The sequence below is a fragment of the Seriola lalandi genome, unplaced genomic scaffold, assembly GCF_002814215.2.
Source record: "Seriola lalandi dorsalis isolate HSWRI2012SDOR001 ecotype SW California unplaced genomic scaffold, Sedor1 jcf7180002054947, whole genome shotgun sequence".
Taxonomy (NCBI): domain Eukaryota; kingdom Metazoa; phylum Chordata; class Actinopteri; order Carangiformes; family Carangidae; genus Seriola; species Seriola lalandi.
In genome coordinates, this window is record NW_019525498.1 from 640,550 (window position 1) to 663,670 (window position 23,121).

Sequence of the window (23,121 nt, forward strand, 5' to 3'; positions counted from 1 at the left end):
TGGGGGTGGGGGTGGGGGGCGCAGCGGCCGGCTTACATGTGCGCTCGCTTCCCATCAGGTCCTCGCTCTCCGACTCGTCCGGGTAGATGGCCGTGACGGTGACAGCGTACTCGGTGTCAGGGTCCAAGTTCTCCAGAACGTGCGAGGTCTCGTCGCTATTCAGGATGGCCTGGAGACAGAGGGAGAGACAGGAAGTAACATGTTGAACAGTCTGTGACTATAATCCGCCATTACATGTTTTAACAACAGACGACAAACACTCAGCGATGAATTAGTCTTTCATCAAAGTCCATTATTTCCTCACCTGGACTCGTGGACATGTTGGACACAGACAACTCTGAAGATGAGAAATATATTTTCATACTCTTGATATTTCTGATGTAGCTAAGCTAGCTAGCTAGCTGTTTCCCCTCTGCTGCAGGTCTCTGCACAAAGCGAAGCTAAACACACCCTGACCCTCTGTGTGCTGGATGCAGATGTTGATATTCACATCTGGCACTGGGACGCTGCCATTAACTTCGGTTTGATAAGAAATTCATTTAAGAAAAAAAAAAAGGATTGATTTTCAATTTGGAGATTTCTTCTTCATAGTAAGTTTTTGGTTGAATCTGTTTCTACAGGTGGGTCTGTTGTGTTGGTTTGTTCGGCCATGTTGTCTTTCTGGAAAAGGCGACACACGAGCAAAATGTTTCCTTTCAAGAAACGACAAAAAAGAAAAAAGAAAAGAAATATTTGTTCTTTAAAAAGTGACGTGCACCGACGAATGTTTGACGACAGCTTTACAGAGGGAGGCGTTTTCGCAGCTTTCTGTTTTAATTAGTCAATAAAGAAAGTCTATAAAAGTGGAATCCTGAGATAAGCTTGAGACTGTAATGAACAACCTGGTATGGATTTCATTTCATTCAGAGTTTCGAGCTGGTGTGTTGGGTGGGGAGACAGAAGTGGGCCCGAAAAACAAGCGTGGAGGGCCAAAGCTTTGTGAGAAGGAAACAAAGAGAGCATTATTGTTGCTTCAGCTACGATGGATGTTTTTACTTAAGTCTTGGCATACACAATCACTGCGTTTTGTGAGGCATGGCAGTTTGAAAGGATCTGTGAAACCACAATGGATCATTACTGAAATCTTCTTTTTTGTTTTTTTACTTCAGTAATAAGAAATATCTTAAATGACAAACCTGCAGTAAAACTGTTTCAGTTTGCTTTTAAACAAAGCTGCCTTCAGTTTCATGGCTGTAACTCAGCCGACCCTCCTCGGGAAACAGTCCACGTTTTAAAAAAGGCAGAGACTTTTACTGGAAGGTTGATGCTTTAAATCTGGGCTGTTTGATCAGTGTCTGCAGGTGTGCTCGGACGCTCTGACCCTGGACTCACAGCTCTACTCGCTGTATTCCAGTTCAGCCTCCAGTTTTAATCACAGGAAGGAAACACCAGCAGGCTATACAGGCAAAACCTCCACTGCTGGTTGGATACTGTAACGATGAGGTAACCGAAAGCAGATGTTTACTGTCACTGCAGACAGACGGCGCTGTCCAAACAAAGCTCATTTGCATATTTGAAGAGAAAGTACTTCACCAAATTATTTATCCAGCGGCCAAAGAAGCATCTCTGAAACTCTGAAACTTGTGTCACCTTAGAGGATCGTTTTACTATATTTGAAGAAATTCGTTCATTAAACTTCCATCTGCTGATTAGTTGACATGTTAATGCTTGTTAAATGTGAACCGTTTGTGACTTTCAGTAAATGGACTAAAGCTAATGATAAAAATGAAACATTAATATTGTTTATTATCTGGTTTGGAAACTGTCTGGTTCTAAAGTGCCGAACTTACAAACTGGAAGTTGGTCTCCCCCTTCTTGGTCCAGCCGATGCGGTAGAGGGCCACGTCCGGGGCCCCGTGATCCCAGGTGGCCCTGAACGAGGTCTGGGTGACCTCGGAGAACCGCAGGTTCTTGGGGGCCGGAACAACATCTGTTCACACAGTCAGGGAACAAGAAAGAGTGCGGATGTGTTTACGAGGAGGTCTGAGGGATGAGGCAACATCATGTGAAGCCTATTTACTGTAGCTGTGTGTGTGTGTGTGTGTGTGTGTGTGTGTGTGTGTGTGTGTGTGTGTGTGTGTGCTTATGTGAAAGTTTGTTTGCATGTGTTAATGAGTGCGTGTGTGCATGTGTCTCTGTATATGAGAGTGCTGGTGTACTCCATCTTTGTGAGGACCGCAGTTTAGACAACGCCAGACCTGTTTGAGTTGCAGAACAAATCAGAGACGTGGACGGTGACTCAGAGCTTTGCAACCAAGCTAGCTCTGGGTTAGCGGCTAGGAAGTGTGTATCACTGAGAGCCTTCAAAAGTACAGAACTACAAATGTGTGTGTGTGTGTGTGTGTGTGTGTGTGTGTGTAAATGCTGAAAACAAGTTGCTCCTCAGTTCACCTGGGATTAATGATAATCAGGGCCAATGCAGTAAATGATCACACACTCACAGATTTATTGGTGCACAGAGAGAGACCCGCCCTTCTCTAAACTGTTTCCAGTCGAGGAGGGAAAGTAAAGAGGAACGTGATGTCGAAGTTAATACCGACCTCGTCACGATCACAGACATCGTGCTCGTCTCTAAAACACGAGCACAAAGGGACGAACAGGAAGAGCAGCTTCAGACCTGTGATAGCGGTTCCCAGCATCGGGGTTCCAGGTCCCTCGTCGTAGATCGGGGTGACGGCCACATCGTACTCGGTCTGGGAGATGAGGTTGGTCAGGTCCAGGGTGGTGATGTCACCGCTCACTTCAACCTGCCAGTGGAAAACATAATTATCAATAACTGCAAAATCACCCACAGACATACACCCATGTTCCAGAGCCACTAACCATCAGATTTCACAGGAGTTAAAATGTGTTTGTGTTGCCAGGGCACGAACGTGTGGCGCTTCCTCTGACATGGTCATACTAACAAGACTTTGGCAAATACTTAGAGGAAAACGTATTTCTACTATCATGTTGTAAAACGTGGCCAGAGAAGATTCTCAGCTCTGATTGGATGGCGGGTGTTAAGTTCTAGTAACAGCGCAGTATAACTGGACAGAAGAGCTTGGAACTAGGGTTATTTAAGTAACCAATAAAACTGTATATATATATATATATATATATATTTATATATACATACACACACATATACTGATTTCAATTTTTCTCAGCAGTGTACTACTCCTCGCTGAGTCTTTAAAGTGCTCACAAAAAAATGGAAATTTGAACCCATAAAAGGCTGAAGTTGATTTTTCCATTTCAGGGGCGAGCTGAGGAAAGTCAGCAGCAGAGGGGGAGAAAAGCCTTCACACTCAGAAGGCATAAATCCAGTGTGTGTGGGACTCTTCTGCGGAGACAAGAAGCCTTCAGCGGTAATCCTTAAGAGGAGTTGAGCTGTTGCTCGTCATTCATCACAGCGTCCTGGAAACGTCTCGCAGGTGTCCACCGACGGCACCTTCGGCTGCTGATTCATCCCCGGGCTGTTTGTCCTCTGCTGACATCCAAGTGAGAAATTATGAGGACGGAGCGGTGCTGGGATGATCCAGTCAGGCTGGGCCGACGGCCTGAGCCAGCGCTCCTCTGCCAGCAGACTGCTTTTCTCATAAAGATCAGCCAACAATGTGGAGCTGCTGCTCTGCCGAGAGGCCGGCTGCAACTCTTGACTTGGTCCCGACTTGGTCGCTTTCCCAGAACGAAGATATCACTGCTGACTAAAGCTTTACCCTCATGGAGCTCTATGTGAGGTTTTATTGTTGGAAGGCCACCTCTGACTGACCTTACAAACAAGAACAGATCGCTGCCAGTGGAAAAGGTCACAGCTGCACGATTTAGACAGTAGTTTATAAGTTTGGAGATTGTCCGAACTGCACAACATGGACACAGGAGGAGCCCCCCCCCCCCACGTTCATTCTTAATGGTTATAAGTCAGGAAACAAGTTTATGATTCCATCATCGATCAATCAATAAGCCGATAATGTTTTAGTGAAAAAAATGGATTCGTTCCAAAAGTCTCGGGACAATCGGCAAAAGAAAATGCAAACTGATGTTAGTGACGTTTCCCTTCACTACGGTGATGTGAACATTAGGAGTCGGTCCACGGAGAAGATGAAGAGGAGAACACAACAAGATGAGATTTCTGTTTGTCTTAATGTGAGGAAGGTTCCCGTCTCCTCATCGCTCCACACGGCTTCCATGTTTTCCTCTCTTCAGCGAAAGCTTGTGTGATCAAGTCACATCGTCATGTAACGTTTCAAACGACTCACTTTGTCCAACCAGCAGATATTCAGTTTACAATCACACAACAAAACAGAGAAAAAGCAGCAAAACCTCACAACAAAAGTTGGGAGCCAGAGAATATTTAGAGGTGAAACGGAAACGTAAAAACCTCAGTCTTACATCTTTGAAGTCTCCGCCCTCCGGTTTGTAGGTGATCATGTACTTGCGGACGGGTCCGGGAGATGCGTCCCAGTTGAGCTTCATGGTGCTGTGAGTGACGTCGGTGATTCTCAGGGCTCCAGAAGGAGGCATGGGCACTGAGGGAGGACAGGGTCAGGACATCCGTTAAAACCCAAACATCCAGACTCAAGTACAAAAACATCTCTGGCGCCGGCGTCACTGCTCCTACGAAGACTTTGAAAGACGCTGACTGACGCGCTGCAGCCGAAACTTACGCAAGAGCTGAAACCAGACAGCAGCACTTACAGCGATACTGTTTTTCACTGCATCTGTTTTCGATCTATCTCTATGCAGCTCTTATAAAATAACTGTTGACATGAAAATAAAACACAGTTTCACCTTTCCAAAAGGCTGAGAAAAAGTGACATTTTAAAGGATGTAAGATCCTGTGGCTTGTAACTTTTATGCAGTGATCATAACATGACAATCATTTTTTCCAAAAATACATTTAGGAAAAAAGAAATATTTCCAAATACTTTCTAATATTTCTTGATGATTACTCTTATGGCAGAGTGTTCACACCAGTTGTGTTGTATCTGGACAAACATCTCCCTGAGGAAGAGCTGTTCTGAAGACAGAATTAATCCCACTGAGATAAACACGAATGTCATCATTATATGAGACATAGATGACGAGTTTAAGTACTTGGAAACCTTCTTCGAGTGGAGGTTAATCTTGATATCTAAGAGAGCCGAGGCTGTGCTTAAGAAAACACAGACCTTACAGCAACAAGACATTTTTAAAACTGGTTTAGAAAAAGCTTATCTGAATCTTAGATTTGAGCTTTTTAAATCTTGACTTGTGTTAGCCTGATCATGAGACTGAATGGTCATTTAGCTGCTCTCGAGTCTCAGGGTGGAACATCTCAGTATGTGACGGTTACATGTTTATTTCTATAAAAGGAGACTTTTGTAAGTGTCTTGTTTCGTCTGACCGACAGATTTTATTTTGACGTTGGCAGAGCAGTTTTCATCGGTGCTTTAATTTTGTCGCTCATTCAACACCAGATTATCTCTGTCCTCAGAGGATCTCTGCCTCCAAGGAAACGTGTGTGTGGAGCTAAAAACTGCGAATACGTACAGGTGACTCCCGTCCCCTCCAGGGGGTCGCTGGCCGCTTCTCCGTGCAGGGCGTACAGTGTGATGGAGTACGCCATGTTGGGTATCAGCTGCACCAGCTGGACGCTCGTTACGTCTCCGCCAACTCGCATCTACAGGAGGAGAGAGGGGGGAAAAACGAGAAGAGAGAGAGAGAGGGTGGGGGGGTGGAGAGAGGAAAGAGGAATGCAGATGGAGGTCAGACAGCAGAAGAGACTCAACACCTGGAGAACAGGCCTGACTCTCCTCCCTGCACACCTGAGGCATGAAAACTGCTGACGTGATAAACTGATCATGGTGAAAATACAGTGACATTTCCAGCTGCACACCAGCGTTTCTGCATGTTTTACAGTACATGGCCAAAAGTACTGGGACACGTGCGTTTATGTAACTTGTTTGAAAAATGTTCTTCCTGGTTTGAGCTTTTCATGCAGTGATCTTCCAACTTCATGTCAACAGCTTTTGTTTCAACACGACAGAAATGGTTTTCTCAGGGTTGGCGTGGAGGAACGAGTCTGGCCGGCAGAGAGCCCTGACCTCGAACCGGGTGCATCACCTGTAGGTGTCGGCCTCATCATCCAACACTAATGCTGGACTTCACTAATGCTCTTGTGAACGGGAGAAAATGGAAACACATTAAAAAAAGAAAGAAAAACACCAGTATGGTCCTTTAAATCTTGCCATGTGTCAGAAATACACAATAAAATCCCTTTAATAAAACGATTTCATGTCAATTGATTAATGCTGATGCTCCGCTTCATCTCCAGATCCCCATTCACACTTGGCTGTGCATATTTTCCAGCACAGACCACCGCGCCGTGCATTAAATCATCCCTTCAATTTTCCTCTGCTGTATAATTGCACATGTAGGTTAACACCACAGAGGCGTTCAGTTCCATCCGTATAGCATCTGTTCTGCTTATATCATCCCCATGACTTCAGGCCATGAGCTAATCCTTCCCATTACCCAGCGCGTCTATGAGGGCTCTGCTTTTTTGTAGGCCCGGCCCGGCCCGGCCCGAGCCGCGCCGCTAAAGTGCACTTCCTGCTCTGCGAAGCGCTCATCATATCGCCATCTGGAAACAGTAAGGCGGCGTGAGCAGAAGCCCGCTCGTCTAAAGTCGATGTGGAAATGCTGAGCACACAAATTAAGATGTGTGAGTCTGTGAGACCAAGTGTGTGCTTCTTCTGTTTGAGACAGTTTGTGATACACTTGATCCCGACAGCTGCTGCTCACGGGGGAAATTTATTCTATCACATTTTCATTTTAACACTTTACTTCATTCGTTAAATCGTTGGCTGCCCCAGATAACTACGTACCAAGGAAACTCAACCGTAGCTGAGCTAATCTACAAAGAAGGCTACGAATCTTTTTAAAAGGCCACAGTTCACAGAGCTTCCACCTCCTCATCAGGAAACATTGCATTTCGTGTCTGTTCATCTCTGAATGAATAAACATCAAAACTACTTCTCATGCTGCATCTGAAGGTAGCGCCGCTTCACCTCTTTCTCCAGCTGGGGCTCGGTGGCGTTGATGGCTTTGTACAGCAGCATGTAACCCGTGGCGCCGTCCGCCTCCTCCCATCTCACCCTCATGGTGCTTAAGGTCTCGTCATAAACGTTCATGTTCCTCACGGCAGACAGCGGCACTGCGAGGACACAAACACACACGGTCAGAGCAGGGAATCGCTTCGATATCTCTCAGTGGATTAGCGCGATGCCGAGTCCTCAGAGAGCGCCGAGGCTGGACACTCCTCTAGATTTCCTGCTTTAAAAACAGAAATGTAATGCTTTGATGTAATTTGAAGTATCAGACTAAGAGCAACAAATGACCGACTGAGTGGGACTGACATGATCTTTTTTGATATCTCGTATTTGGAGGGAGGTTTTGGCTCCATAAAAGGATAATGATACAAACAGGCAGGCGACATCAAGGTCATACTTTAGAAAATCCCCGGCCGTCCCAGAGAGATCATAAACTTCAGTGCTTCTGATGTGCAGAATATTTGGTATCAGATGTCAGGACTTTTGTCTTTTAAAGGATATTTTCTCTGGGCTTTTTTTCGTTTGTTTGTTTGTTTTGACTTATTTGACGTCTTTTATTCCTTCGGGGTTTAATGCAAACCAAGTTAACGCAGTGAGATCGCCGCTGAAGAAATCTGATTTCTAGGACAAGTAGAAGCCAAAAAATAAAGTTTACATTTGAGAAGGTGTATGACAAAAACAGACGGGGAAGTTATTGCTGAGAGGAAACTGTAGTAGCTGTAGTTTCAGGTGCCTGTAACCGAAATAGTTCAATCTAAAAGTCTGACTGAAACTAAAATAAATGAGTCTAAATTAACTGGTTTCCACTGATGAAATGGTTATTTTTAACATCCAAACTTCCAGACTCGATTCAAGTCTTCAAACTATAAAGATTTGTTTAATCACAGAAAACGCTTCCTCTCGGGTTTTATAAAAGCGAAGCTGTGCTCAGCTTCCTCCTGATTGTTTCAGCACCATGCCGGATCAGTCGAGGACACCAGACTGTTCTCCAGGCTTTAAGATGGAGCCACGCAGCCTGTGTTCTCAGAGACATTATGACCTAACTGAGTGTTAGTTTAAGAAATGACTGTAAAGTAAACCACAGTGATGTGACAGCCGCTGGTGCCATCCAAGTGAATGACAACAGAGCAATAATTTATTGCTTTATGACAGTGGAAAACGGCGCGTTGTAAAAATCAGTCGCACATTTAAGAACAAATAAAGCGAACATTAAAGGACAAATGTGCAAATAAAAAGCGCTTAGAGCCGCGCACTTAACACGTCGTTAAACTTTATCAGTTTATTTAAGATAGACGCAAAGACCACAGGCCAGATAAATAACTTTTTAACTGTTGTCTTTACGGCTCAATGTGATTCCCACTTCACCCGCCACAGACTAACATCAGCTCACAGCATTGCATCACTGGATAATGTCTGTGTTAAACAGTTTTCCGCCTCAGATCAGATGCTAAATATATGTAGTATAAACAGACGCTGGAGCAGAGCGTTGGGTGGAGGGGCAAGTAAACAACTTCCATCGATGTGTTTGAAACAGGATGATGAGCAGAGAAATCAAGTTGTTTATCTCACGAACAATATAGAGGAAACAAAAAAAAACGCTTTCCCACAACAGTAAAACTGCTGCAGAGCGATGATGCTATCTGCCTCTTCAATCACGTCTGTCCACCCAAAGGGCAAACAGTGTCTTGTGAAAAAGCCGCCGAGCATGGAGGCTGAGAGCGTCTCCCATCAGACAAACAGGAAGTGGCCCTTAAAAAGGTTTAGTGGCGATGGGAAACAGAGGGGGAGAGGAAACACACTTACAGGTGGTCTCGGTGCCCTTCAGAGGCTCGCTGCTCGCCTCGCCGACCAAGGAGTAAACGTTGACCAGGTACTCGGTCAGAGGGTTCAGGTTCTCCAGCACCACAGTGGTCACCGTCCCGTCGACCAGCAGCTGGAACGATAAGAGACTTTAGTATTGCACACGCACTGAACATCTTGTTTATTCCTTTGATCGGAGAGCTCTTGATTTAAAACTGCATTTTATGAAGGAAAACGTTGTTCAGCTGCTTGTGTTTGGACATTTGAGAACTTTAGGAACTTTTAGGCTTCTTTACATTCAATATTTTAAAAAAGAGTTCAGAAAGTTCACAATATACAAACCCTACAATATAATCTACTGTACACACTCCGCTTGAAGCTCAGTCAAGCAGGAAGCCAAAGGAAGCCACTCTCGCTCTCGCTGGAGTTTAGCAACTGAAGAAGCAAAAAGGTGCCAAGTTTTTGTTCTTTTCCAAAAGCAGAAAATCTGTAGTCTGGTCAGATTTCTGTGCTGATTATGTCACCAAACGCTCCCAACATCAAAGAAGGAGAAGGAACGAGGATCAAGGTGCAGCAGGTTGAGAATAAAATGTTCCAATAACTAATCAGGCAAGTCCAAACACATACTGAACTGAGCCGTAGAGGATCTTTGATTTGGAAAACTGATAATGAAATGTGACTCGCACTGAGCTGTCAGACTTTTCAAGCTAAGCTGCGTCCATCTGAACAGACACATCACACATAACCAAGTTATGTTATTATAAAGAGAAGGTCTAGACCTGCTCTATTTGGAAAGTGCCTTGAGAAAACTGATGTTGTGCATCGGTGCTGTACAAATAAAGATTGACATGACTTGACAAAGTAAAAATGATGGATTTTTTTTTTCCACGCGTGAAATAAAAATCACCAAAACCTTCTGATTCAAACGGATGTTTCTGAATGTGAAGCTGCTGAAGCGGAGAGCCGGACCAGTAATCCAGACTCTCCAATAGATCATTAAGGTCACATCAGAAGATGAACACACAGGAAGAGACAGTTTGTCAGATAATGATTATATATAATATAATCTGATATCAGAAAAAGATTTGGCTGAGAGTCGATGGACTGATCTCTGTTGGCGATCGGATCGTCGGGGGCTGTCAGGCAGCGGTTGGTGGAGGTCCAGGTCTCCTATTTTTCACTATTAGATGATTATAGTCTGTTAAACCGAAGCTATCGTGCTGCATTTGTGTGCTGGTGGGAAAATCCTGATGTGGGACGTTCATCTTGGCTGCTACACGGTGTCACATTCCTGCACTATCCTGCTGGAAAATCAGACCCAGAGGAGAAACAACAAACAAACAGAGAGAAGCAGCAGCTTCACGAGCCGGTGAAACCTGCAGATACATCTCTCTCCCTCTTATCAAGCTATCTGTATCTGCCCTTCATTTAGCTCCACTTCAACTTTCAAATGCAAATCAAGTAGTTTTAATACTTTCCAAAAATCCAGTTGAGTTTTTGTTGTTTCTTTTAAAGGGATCTGCAATAAACTTATACACTTACTTGGAGTTACTCTGTTACAACAAACTGGTTTCTGTTGGAAACAAGTTGAAATAATCTCATTTTTCACTTGCTTTCAAAAAGAATTTTAACTTTGTGTGTTTTTTGAACACAGTTATCTGGATACGTATGTTGATGCATGTTTCAGCTCAATGTATTTACAGCAAAACTAATCACCTAATCTTCCCTGTGCTTCAGCTTCTTTAGTCTTTTAGACTTTTGAGGGATTTACTTGACCGACAGCACGAGGACAAACAGGAAAGGCATGGCGAGCGAGAGGAGCACGATATTCAATAAAGACCCTCATGATGTCTAAATTGGATTTATTGGTCACAGTGGTTGTCATTTCTCTCATAAAACAATGTTGTGTTGTGGGGCTCTTGAGGAAGAGACATACATTCCTTCGGAGCAGTCTCGTGTTAGATTGGTTAGCGAGGCAGATGTCCATGCGTAAATGTTGTCAGCTGTGCACCTCAGCGCTTGACTCCCAGATCCCAGATCACTCTGCGCTTTAAACCGCACCGACACGACAGAGCGCACGGTTTCACTGCGGTGCATTCAAGTCTCTGATTTTCATCCCGCACTGAAATGAAGTATAAACGACGTCTGAGAAACGGTTGTCAATAAAGTAGGGCAGAGGTTTGGACTCGGGTCACATGACTTTCTCTTTGAGTCATGAATCTGACTGTGACTTTAAAAACCGGTGCCTCCTGACTTCACTTGGACTTCAGTCTTTTGACTTGGAGAGACTCGATATCCCAGCAGCAGCCTGACCTCAGATAACCTCAGATTATCACATCCTGAACTTTTTGCCTTTGGATCTTGACGTGTGTCTGAAAATGATGAATGCAAATTTTAGAGCTAAGACTTTAGACCTGCCACGTCATTTTTGTGCACACCACTTGGACTGCGTTGACACGTGCACGTTATCCTTTCAGCGGGTTCTAGCTTTTACTCAAAGTTAACCAGACAGCTCCACAATGACACAAAAACTCATTGCCACAAACCTTTTTTGGGTCTATTTCCTGCCTTTCTATCTCTCCCTTACACATGAAGTTTCCAGGTACACAGGAGTATTTGTTTCATCTCTTGGCAGCGTGCCTCGGCCTGACCCCTTCTTCTTACCGGCTTTGTAGAGGATTCACGCTCTGGATGTAAATCACTGGAGATAAGATCTGCTCTAAACACCCAGCATGTAAATATCATATATTACACATGCTTTTGTTCATACCGGCTCCGCAGTCTCACATAAACAGATGAGAAGGAGAGAGAGGGGCTGCACGGTGAGGCGTCTCGGCCCGGTGTGAGGTCTATAACGTTAAACTAAGTGGATCCAGTGGAAACTCTGTTTGATTTCAGACGAGCCCGATTCTAATCACACAGGCTCCGTCTGACGAGGGCCAATAAAAGCACAAAGGATGGAAAAGGCCCAGTGCTCTGTTTTGAAAGACCGAACTGACAGGAGGTTAAGTGTAAACTAAATGCAGGTTCACCAAAGCAACTGGGATCCAGATTTCAGTTCCTGAGGGCCAAGTAAACACGGCTTTGAATAGAAGCCAGACCTGGGTATGTGGAAACACTTTCAACAGTCGGTTTCTAACCTGCCCTTGTGAGCTTCGCCAAATGGGACGACAAACAGCAGAATATTAAACAGCAGGGGGGGGGGGGGTTTAAGTGTCTATTAGTCTGTTTTGGTGTGAGTGACAAGCTGCCGTTATCTAAATTCACAGGAAGTAGTAAAGCTCCCCTGATTGGTTATGAACAAACAAAGGAGTTATCTGCTACACTTTAAGCCGAGTCTAATGAGAGACAAAGGAGATAAATAAACAAACAAGATGCTATTTGATATTCAGGATCTGCTCCAGCACCAACACATGGCGGACAGGAAGTTTTCTGAACCAGGAATCAAACTGAGCAGATTTTTCTAATGAACCAATTATCTGAGAGACTTTTGACCATTTATACCTGGAACAACAGAGTAAAATTGATCCCAAACAACCACAACAGAACCGGCTCTTTATATCTAAACCAGGTTGAAGATGTTGAAGGGGGAAAAAAGCTGAACAATGAGTTCAAATCAGGCAAAACTTGAGCGTCTTTACAATAGTTATTATGGAATTTGTCTAATTAATGTGTCTTTAGTTCTTCAGTTTTTAATTCCTTTTCATTGTATTCTAAACCTTCATGAATCTACTTGTCTGTCCTTGTGAACGTGTTTAACATGAGCAGTTAGGTAGCTGTTATCATAAATAGAATGATTATGGTTATTATTATTAGTAGTAGTAGTCAAAGTGTTTTAAAGGATAAGTCTGGTGTTTTTCCGTATGTAAATCTTGTGTCTCAACTCTCTGCTCAGTCTGTGACTCTCAGCTCCAAGTCCACTGGTTCCTGCTGAAGGTGCATTCATTGGGGACTATTTTCAGCGGCGGATTAATCCACATTTGGGGCTGTAGTGAGTATGGTGTGTGGGACTGAGTCAGAATAAAGATGGTGATGAAGGAGCATGTCACTCAGTGCAGCAGGGAGACTCACTGATGTGTTTTTAATAGTTTCTGGAGACAGTGGATCTGTACGGCTCAGAGGGATCAGACACATCAGGCTCTGACACACACTCTGTCCTAATCAGTAAGAAAACACTGATTGTTAGTTTTGGGATTTGTTGACAATAAGAAAAAAGTATAGATGATTTCCAGCTTCATCCTTTAACAACAGCTACTACGCTGCCTTCACGAGCATCAGGAAAAGTTCATTCATTGATGTCGACTGGTGTTTTCTCTAAATGTTGGAGAAGCTGCAGCTTTGGTTTGTGTTCTGCTTTTTACTTTTAATGTTATCACTCTTATTTTTAATTTGGGTTTTCAAACAACCAAATCTGATGTTGCACATATTTGTGTTTCTCTGGATAAAAAGCATCTTTTTAGTTTTTGCCTAATGAGTGCGTTACCATGTGAACAAACACCATCGGTTGGTGACGTGAAGGGAACAGGAGTTAAAAGCTTGTGTTTTGATGACAGAATGACGGAGGTTCATCTCACCTCCTCGGTGGTTCCTCCGGCCACCGGCACGTAAGTGACGCGATACTTGTCCACGGGGCTGCCGGGCGCCGTCCAGGTGGCACGGAAGGAGCGGTGGGTCACCTCCGAGGTCACCAGGTTGTTGGGCGGACTCATTTCAACTGCTGAGAGGGAACAAAAACATGAGCTGAGATGTGATTCGACACGTCAAGTATTTCACACTGTGAACCCTGCCGCCACAAATCTGCCCTCGTCGTGTTCGCTCCTCTGACAGAGAAGCTGCTGGCCGACTGTATATTTCAGCTCCGCCTGCGCCGTAAATCTTTTTTGTATTTCCTCTTAAAATTGATTTACAGATTTAAAAAAAAGTACTTCCAAAGAAAGTTTCCATCAGATGCTTGGATCTCTGTTCCAACATCCTTTGGTGGTCAGAAATAATCGAGTTTGTCAAATTTATCTACAAATTTATCCCTTAATTTTTTGCTTCTCAGCGACAGCCACGTCACGCTGATCTTTCCTTTTGCAACTTCTCAGAGAAAGACTTGATTTGGGAATAAAATAGGCCTTTATTCTCATCTGGGGATCACAATGGCCGCAGCATTTCTACTCTCTTCTTGTCAGCAGTTCAAACAGGTTAAAAGCAGCTGCACCAAGGAAGTGTCATTTTGCTGGTGTGTCTTTAGTTGGACTAAAGTTTTATGTCACCCTTCATAAGAGGAGAAACCTTTCACGCCCTCGAGCATCTGTAAAACTGCCTGAAAGCCCGTTGTAAAAGTTTTTAAAATTGATGGTTGTCAGTCTTAAAAACTGTGGTTTTGTAAATTCCGGAAAAGTAGAACTTTCTGAAGCTACAAAGTTTCCATCTGACCTCAAACACCAGTAATTACTAAAAGGTGTAAATCTGACTCAGCGGTATTTAAAGAATAAGCTGCGAGCAGCAGCGGCCAAACTCCAGTCGACCGTTTTAACCATAAAAAGTCTCTTCAAAGTTCATTTTTAAGAGGGAAAAATCTGAAACAATTCATCCTCACATTAAGGAGTTCTCGTGTTATTAATAGCACCAGCATTAGGAAAATTAGCCTGCCATCCCTTTAAATGAAGATGGACCACTCTGTTGAGTTTTCTCCATGGAAAGAAGAGGGATTGTTTTTCCCTCATATATTTCAGACTGTAGATTTAATTTGTTTATTTATTCAATTTGTTTTAAAATGTATTAATCTGGAGGTAAAGAAAACTATTTGCCTATAAAATTCTATTATAAAATAAAACTCTTCGAGCTCAGTGGTTGAAGTTTCCCTCAGGTCATCTTAGTTTCACAAGACAAATTTAAAAAACGTGGCGCCGTGCTCCTTGAAGCTGATTCTTTGAAACCGTTTTTCCTACCTGGACCCTTGACGCTGTTACACAGGTTGATGGTGAGGTCGTCGACGATGTCCAGCAGGAACTGGAAGTCGTTGACGTTGTACATGTGAATCTCGTCCGGCTCGGAGGCGATGGTCCTCAGCTCGTTCTCATCGGCATTCTTCACACCTGGGAGGAAAACATATCTTCAGAACAACACCTCCACAATGAGACCCAAAGCAACACTCATTTGTTTTTATCTGGTTGATGAGATGATGAAGTTACATCTCTGCCAGACGCCGCACTCACCGATAGCGTAGAGCTCGATGCCGCTGTCCTTCAGGTTCTGGGAGTTGATGATGATTTCGTCCTGGGACTTTCCGTCAGTGATCAGGACGCCAATTTTGCGGGCGTCATCTCGCAGACCAACATTGGGTTTGAAGTTGTTCTGCAGGATGTAGTTCAGAGCCATTCCTGTACGACAGGAACCAAGAGGTTTTACAAACAACTCTGGGAACTCGTATTTTCTGTTGTCTAACTTTTCTGGGGCTCCTGTAAAAGTGTAAATTCTACTAGCTTCAGTCTTCTTTGGCTAATGGTCCCAAACTCCTAATGAGGCCCAGATCATCTGAAACCCAGCGTGCACTGGACACAGAAACGTTAAATCACCTGTCATGGTGTTTCCTCCTTTGTACGGGAGGTTGTTGACGGCGTCCAGCAGGGACGCCCTGGTGGGGTGGGCGTTCAGATGCCACTCGGTCTTTGGGTCTCCGCTGTACTGAGCCAGACCTGCAGGAAACACATGGCCATGCAAACTGAATAGGTTTGCTAACAACCTATAGCAGTGGCTAACAGAAAACGTGCAAACAAGTGGCGTTAAAACCTTTCAATGACCTTCACTTATCCAGTAAATCACAGCAGTGCTGCGGGGCGTGTCAGAGCAGGTGTAGTAACAGTAGTTGCAGAAGTCTTACCGATCTGGACCCTGTCAGGGCTGATGTCGAAGACGCTGACCATTCGGGCGATGAAGTTGCGAATGGTTTTGAAGTTGATGCGGCCGATGCTCCAGGAGCCGTCGACCAGCAGCACCATGTCGGCCCTTGCTGTGGTCTTACACTGAGTGTCTGCAGAGAGACAGCGGGGAGCGAAGGGGGGAGGCAGTGAGAGAGAGACACCTCGTACAGCACAGACACCCACAGCGAGTGTCTGCTCAGTCTTATATATGAACCGTGTCACTGTGCGACTGTGTGTGTGGGGAAAGTGTGAAGCGGTGAGAGGGAAAGTGAGGAGCAGGAGAACATAACAACGCTCTCACAGTCAACCAAGACAGAGACGTTTATACAGCAGAATATTTTACACAGCATTATGCAACACAAATAATTCACACTGGTAACACATTGTGCAACAGCTGTCACTTCTGGATTAACTGCTCTCTCTTCACGGCCTTTTCTCTCTCTCTCTCTCTCTCTCTCTCTTCCAGCAGAGCGAGTCGTTTTTGGGTTTTAATATCCAGCGGCGAATCAGCCCTGTGGTCTTTTCTGGCTGACACTGAGGCTGTCCCCTCCAAACAGCAGGAGTCAGCCTCACTGACACCGTGATATACGAGGCCTCCCGCTCCCCACAGTTACTGCACATTCCTGCTGCAGGCACCTGCGGGAGGGAAAAACGTCCACTTTTCTAGGACGACACGCTCCACGGACGCTGAGCGATTAAAGACCGGGGGCCCCTGTGAGTGCAATTGAAAACAGGTTAGGAGACAATCGATTTAATTATTCAGTTCTTTTTCAGCAGGCCGCAGAAACAGATGCTTGATGCGAAGAGGAACTGAGTCAGATGCTTGGCCGCAGTCTGTTTGAGTTATACCACCGCCGGTAAACAACATGCTCATGTGTCCCTCCGACATTCATTAATAAAAACAGATGTCATAAACAGAGGCAACTTTAAGAGGCACCTAATACTCTGCAGACGGACCGCTGGAGCTGGTGTCTCCGAGTGAGAGTCTGAGCAAATAAATATCCAGCTCAGTCTCACTGTGGGATAAGAAATGCCAGCAACAATTGTGAATTGTTGTTGTTTTCGCTTTCAGGCCAGAGGCTAACGATGCCCCCAAACTCTTATTGGCATTTTCTCCAAAATCAAAACGGCATTATATGAGAAAATAGTGTGTTTACTGACAAAGAGTGAAGCAAAAACTGTGTCGGAATGAAGCTTTTGTGTTGTGAAATTGGGTTTATATCTGTGGATCTTTCGTGGCTGTAGATGTATATCACCAAGTCGACTTTAGAGACCTTAAAAAACCTTGGAAAGTTAAGTTTAACTAAGTTTTTCTTTTTTCCTTGACAGTGGAAATTGCAGTTTGGATCAATTAATATGTGTCTCCAGGTGTTTCATCTGTTCCTCTGTTTCCGCCACCTTGGACAAGATGTCGTCAGAGTGCTGCGGATGAAATCATCACAGCTACTGAGCTCACGCGTCAAACTCTATCTGGACTGTTTCATCCAGTCGAAAGCTCTAGGAAAAAGCAGCAGGTGGTTTGTTAAACGCTGGAAAGCTCAGATCGTAAAAGTCGTCTGTAATCATAATAAGAATCTAGAGATAAACCAAAGAAGAGTTGAATCAACTCTTCGTGGATAAACATGACCTGGAAGACTGAGAATATGTAGAGAAAATAATCCAAATTTTGGGGTTTACAGTCATGTTTGTCAATCAATCATTGTTTTATTTTGGAGTAACGTGTCAGCCAAGATCTATGTCATTTTTACTGGAACCTCTGTACGAACAGGGAGGTCGATTAAAGGCTCCTCTGAGCAGCCTGCACTTTAATATAGGAGGATCTCTGAGTGGAACCTGTTCCCTGCTCTGTGGGGCAGTCGGTCACCGTATCTGCTCCCCATTACAGCAGGAATTTGTGCCCATGGTCAGCGCCTCCTCCGGTCTTTGGAGAAGCATAACATTTTTCCTAGCTGCATACATCCCGGCGGCGGCCGGTAACGTTCTAGATCATTAAAAAAAGCAACTCTTAATTGAAAGCAGAGCCATTTTTCACTCATCAGATAATGTAAAAATGGGAAGCGTCCACCTTCGCGTGATAAATAAAGTTTTAAGCAATAGATTCTGAGCTCAGCAGTAGCTCGTCTCGGAGATAATGACCATCTGCGTTTGCGGCGACACCGTCAAAGACCGGCACATCTTGCGGTGGCCGCTCACACGCTGGCAAATATGGAACATGTGAGGTTGGCCAGGGAAAGACGTCCAATTGGGCAATTCATAAACATTAGTGTCAACACTCCAGCGAACGCCTTGTTAAATAGCGTGTCATTTCGCTCCACATCACACTCCAAATGAGATACGGGGGGAGAGGAGAGGAGGGAATGCGAGCCAAGCAGCTCAGAATAATTTGTACTAATCACGATCATCTGCGTCAAATTTTTTGGTCAGCGATTTCCAAAGCGACAGTGATATTAATTCCCTCCGACAAAGAATAATTCAACATTCTGGCGCTAATCTGGGCAGAGCTTCGAAGGCGGATCACTCCTGTTCTGAGAGGGACTTGGATCAGAGAGCATCTGGTCTGCAGGCCTGCTCTTCAGGGCTGCCGGTGCAGTGTGAGGTGCAGTGCGGTCGAGTTATCGGCGGGTTTTTTTTTTTTTACCAGGGGGGGTGACAGTAGGAGGCTCAGGAGCGTCGGAGAGGGTCGTCTTCTCCTCTCCTGCCAGGGGCAAACTCTCCCCTCCATCAAACATCCCAAACACGGCCACCGAGTACTTTGTTCCTGCCCTGAGGGGGAAAAGAGGAAATTACATAAACCTGATTTCAGTCTTTCACAATCTCCATTAGAAAACTTTCAAGCCAAAATGAGATGTGGACAGTTTAAAAGAAAAGTATGTCCTGGTCTTTCAAATACTTTAAAGTACAAAAGCCAAAAAGAACTTTTACTGGATCAACAGGTGGTGAAGTTTTTTTTAACTTTCAAACTTGAAATAAGCAGAAAACGTTCTCACAAAAAGGTTCACAGTTAATTAAAGACGAGCTCCAACGAATAGTCGAATCTTCAATCAACAAATTGAAAATTAATCAGCAACTATTTTGATAATCAGTTAGTCCTTTGTTATTAGCAAATTTTCCCCATTTACAATTTGTAATTAGAGGAGAAGAAGAAGTTAATTACTGCAGTATCGTTAAATATCTACACATGAGGAAAAGCTTACTTGAGTTCCTCTAGAACCACTGTGTTATCATAGGGACCCACAAGCAGCTCCCCGAGTTCGATATCATTCCCGGTGGGGTGAAAGGTCACTTTGTAGGCTTTAACCGGTCCGGGCGCTGCTTTCCAAGTGACTCTGAAACTGTTCTTGGTGGCCTCTGAGGTCTGGAGGTTCCTGGGAGGCTTGTAGGGCGACACTGAAATAGAAGAACCCGGCCAGAACTTCAGGACAAACTTGCGCGTGAGAAAATTCAACGCGATTCAAACTCTTGGCAAAAGGTTTTTTTCTTTTTAAAGATCAGCCACACCACACTCAAAGCCAGTTTCATTAGTCCATAATACAATTCCTTGATCCCGGTGTCATTTGTTAAAAAGCCCAGTGTCATGCCGTGTGTTAGTAATGCTTAGCGTGTGACTGAGCGTGTGTTTAACTGTGATTTTAGTGTTCTGGTGAAAAGACACTGCTTCTCTGCAGCGCAGCAGCACCTGTGCTGTGAGAAATATTCATCTTAACAAGTCGTTTAAACTCAAAGTCACTTCTCAAAATCTTATTTTTGGTGGAAGAATGAAAAAAAGAAAAAAAAAACTTGGATGACAGAGTCCCATTTGTTTCCAATGCAGCAAGACTCATGAAAAAGAAGTGATCAAATGTCAAATAAGCAACTTTTCTCCCTTTGTTTCGCAATACTTACATTTAATAAAACATAAGGGGGACAGAAATCAACACTTCCTTATCCTGGGAAAGTTTAGTTTAACAATTCTTCCTCCTCAAACCAGAATCACATCAAGACACAGATGTCCTGGAAGTGAAAGAAGACAAATACACTTCCAATGCTGCATTTCTGCCTTGGCCTCTTAAAGTAGAGTAAGTAGGACCTGTAGTTGAATTGCCCAAAAGCTAATTTATAACTTTATACCTAAATCTCTTAAAGCAGTTTTGCAGACTGTTCGCAGGACACCCTGCGATATCACCTCAGCTGCAGACTTTTCATTTCATTCCACCAATGATAACGATTTGAAGACTGAGCTCAGGTTTAAATCTCTTGGTTAAGATGGACATGTTTCTGCGGTGTACTGTCTCTCAGAGGGTTGAATTATGGACCAACGTACGTGTCGTTCCTACTCCTTGCCTTGCTTTTCCTTCCCCGCGCTTGTAGATGGGGTGAACGGCGATGTTGTAAGTGGTCATGGGCTGCAGGCGCTTCATGACGGTGGAAGTGGCCGTCCCGGGGATTTTCAGGGCCACTTCCTTGCCTTCGCCATTACTTGGGACATACTTCAGCCTGTAGTTGAGCACCTTGCCCGGCGCCGGCATCCATGCGACCTTCATGGTTCGCTCTGTCTCGTCTGACACGGTTAGTCTTTTACCGGCAGCAGAGGCTGAAAACAAAGAATACGAGGATGCAGATCATTTAGCGTCCAAACATCAACATGAACCCTGGATTTACATTTGGATGTTTGTTTGTTTTTTTTCTCAGTCCAAAACAAAAAGATCTTCTGTTTATTAAAACGTAAGGAAAAAAAAAAAATCAGCAAATTCTCATATTTAAGAATCTAAACTCCATTAAATGTCATTGTTTGCTTAAAAAAAATCAATGGATTATCAAAGAGTTGATGATTAATTTTCTCCTTCGTACGATCATAACAAACAGATGGATTGACTTTCAGAAATAAGGACTGAACCACAGATAAACTGGCAGAAAGTTAGTGGAAAACATTTTGGTGCTTTTAAGAACATATTCAGACCTAAGTGCAACACAATCAAAATGTCTCAGTTGAAGTTAAGCGGATTCCATGTAGTGTTTATCATCAATATTCATCAGCTCCAGTAATCAGGAAAAAAATCCATTATCATCCATTATATTAGAGCTGGATGACAACGCCTGGATGATTGCAGCTAAATATTAGTTTGTAACACACGGTGCACTGGAAAGACTAAACACTGGCCAAAGCCAAAAAGAGCATTTCAACATTGTTAAGAATTATTTATTTAGTTGGGAAACAAATGTCTGAAACAAACAGCTGTTAAGATGCACAGTTGCTTCTGGTATTAAAGATAATCGAGCCGACAGATGTAGAGTCGTGACATTAACTACCCGTCGCTTGTTTCTTTTTGGTTTTGTTTGTTTTGATCATGTAGAAGATGTTCTGTCTGGTTCTGTGTTCTGTACGTACGGTACTGTGCTGTACACACTCGCCAGTCTTCTTCTCCTGCCGCTTAAACCAGAATCACTTAGTTATTTTTCATTTAAACCCCTGAAAACAATCATCCATCCCTCTCTTGTTTCAGGCCAACTGTGGTTTCCCTTTATATTCCTTCAGTAACCGTTATGTATTTATAACTGCAGGCATAAATGGTGAGTAACACCATCGGTTCTGTGCCAGAACCAACTGGTTCTGAATTAGGCTTTTACCCAGAAGTGATCAATTTGGGGGGAAATGCTAACCACCCCCCACCCCCCCCAAAACAACCAAAGCCTATAAAATGAAATTAGCTTATTCCGATGATTTCTGCAAGTGATTAAAAAGAACTTTGCAAGGGAATAATATGTACATTTAATGATCCCAAGGAAAGTTTTTTAAACTACTTGATTTCACTCTCGAGGACTTTTATTGGCGGAAAAGAAACATGGCGTCCAACTTTTCCACGTGTTGATAGGTTCGAACAAACCCGCGAAGCAGCAGATGAAAGTTTCTGCTGGAAGGACGAATCGAGGAACAATACGTACTGATGTGTGTTGGTTCATCTACGTGTTGCTTTGCTCTGTGTGGCCTGTTGGTGTGGATTAGGATCATGTGATTTCCCGTGTGTACATGTACAGAGCACGTGAGTATGCATTGCATCATTCACAGGACGCTACCAATATTCCCCTAAACCAGGAGTTGTGTTACTTCTGTGCGCACGTGTTGGTGCTTCACCCGACGACCGCAGCTCCAATCAGTTTGAAAATAATCTAAAATGAAAATCATCATTTAAATTTGGGCTGTTTCCATAAACTAGAAAGCAGAAAACTTGGAAGATGCCAACTCTGAAATATGCTGCGCTTTTCCTGACAAAAGGAAGTATTGAATCTACTTTGGCTCGTGTTCATGTGGCACCTCGCCTCGTAATCAAAACAAGAGTATTGTCTGCCAAATGTCTAACGGTCAGAACACACAGTAACAGCTTCCAATAACTTCCTCTGGTGGTAAAGAGAGAGAGGGGCTCACGGCCTGACCACTGACTTTTAAAACACTCGCACTGACCCTCGCCCGACCGCAGAGCTGGTCTCAAAGTAAAAAATAGTAAAAGTCACGGCTGCACACCCGTGGTTCAGTAGAGCCGATCCTTCCTACACACAGAACAGACAGAGTATTGGGTAAATAGAGACGACGACGCCGACAGAGGTGCTCTTACCATCGGTGGTTTCCTGTCCAGTGAGCGGCTCGCTGGCTTTGTAACCGTAGTCGGCGACCACAGACACCTGGTAGAGCGTCTCCGGAGTCAGGCCATCCAACACGGTGCTGGTGGTGTCTCCTGGTACGCTTTTCTGTCCCGCTTCCTCGGAAAACAACGACTTCCACCGAACGAGGTACGTCCTTGGGTTTCCGGGCGCCGCCGTCCACGATGCGCTAAAGCTGGTGTCAGTCACGTCGCTGGTGACCAGGTTTTTAGGAGGGCCCACGTCTGAAAACAAGGAGCACAGGTAAGGACTTGTATTTTTGATTGAGCACAATAGGTAAACATTTACACCAAGATTAAAAAAGTGGTCATTTATTAATGAGTGAAGCATTTCTCTTTAAATACAGATTAAATATTGGGGCTGATTTCCCCCCCCTTCCAAATCCCCAGATTTCCAGATCACAACAGATGTTTTGAAACTGGACTTTGAGTAATTTTTATATTGTATAAAGTCATCCTGGCTGGGGCGCTCCTATGTTCCTTCCAGTATTTGTCAGTTTTCCTTTTAATCATCTTCCCTTTAAAACAAAAGGAGCCATTTGGACGTGCTGGCAGATCAGATTATTTTTTAAAATGGAAACTATTAAAAGGCCATGGAGTGGACGGCAGAGGAGACAGGAGGAACACATGTGAGGAGATGTCCAGGCTGAACACATATATATATAT

At 44.0% G+C, this 23,121-nt stretch overlaps 1 protein-coding gene across 5 annotated transcripts in view; it reads right to left on the reverse strand.

Annotated features, from left to right (window-relative positions):
• Nucleotides 1-23,121, reverse strand: part of col12a1b (collagen, type XII, alpha 1b) — a 112,281-nt gene that overhangs the window by 60,833 nt on the left and 28,327 nt on the right. For all 5 annotated transcript variants that reach the window (XM_023394319.2, XM_023394320.2, XM_023394318.2 and 2 more), the window contains exons 13-28: nt 22,411-22,680; nt 20,124-20,393; nt 19,018-19,210; nt 18,462-18,586; nt 15,784-15,933; nt 15,479-15,598; nt 15,119-15,283; nt 14,852-14,998; nt 13,490-13,632; nt 8,919-9,048; nt 7,074-7,219; nt 5,554-5,683; nt 4,414-4,550; nt 2,657-2,786; nt 1,830-1,969; nt 37-169 (exon numbers count right to left, since the gene is read on the reverse strand). In XM_023394319.2, coding sequence (XP_023250087.1) covers nt 37-169; nt 1,830-1,969; nt 2,657-2,786; nt 4,414-4,550; nt 5,554-5,683; nt 7,074-7,219; nt 8,919-9,048; nt 13,490-13,632; nt 14,852-14,998; nt 15,119-15,283; nt 15,479-15,598; nt 15,784-15,933; nt 18,462-18,586; nt 19,018-19,210; nt 20,124-20,393; nt 22,411-22,680 — 2,529 coding nt within the window. The remainder of the gene's footprint in view (nt 1-36; nt 170-1,829; nt 1,970-2,656; nt 2,787-4,413; nt 4,551-5,553; nt 5,684-7,073; nt 7,220-8,918; nt 9,049-13,489; nt 13,633-14,851; nt 14,999-15,118; nt 15,284-15,478; nt 15,599-15,783; nt 15,934-18,461; nt 18,587-19,017; nt 19,211-20,123; nt 20,394-22,410; nt 22,681-23,121) is intronic.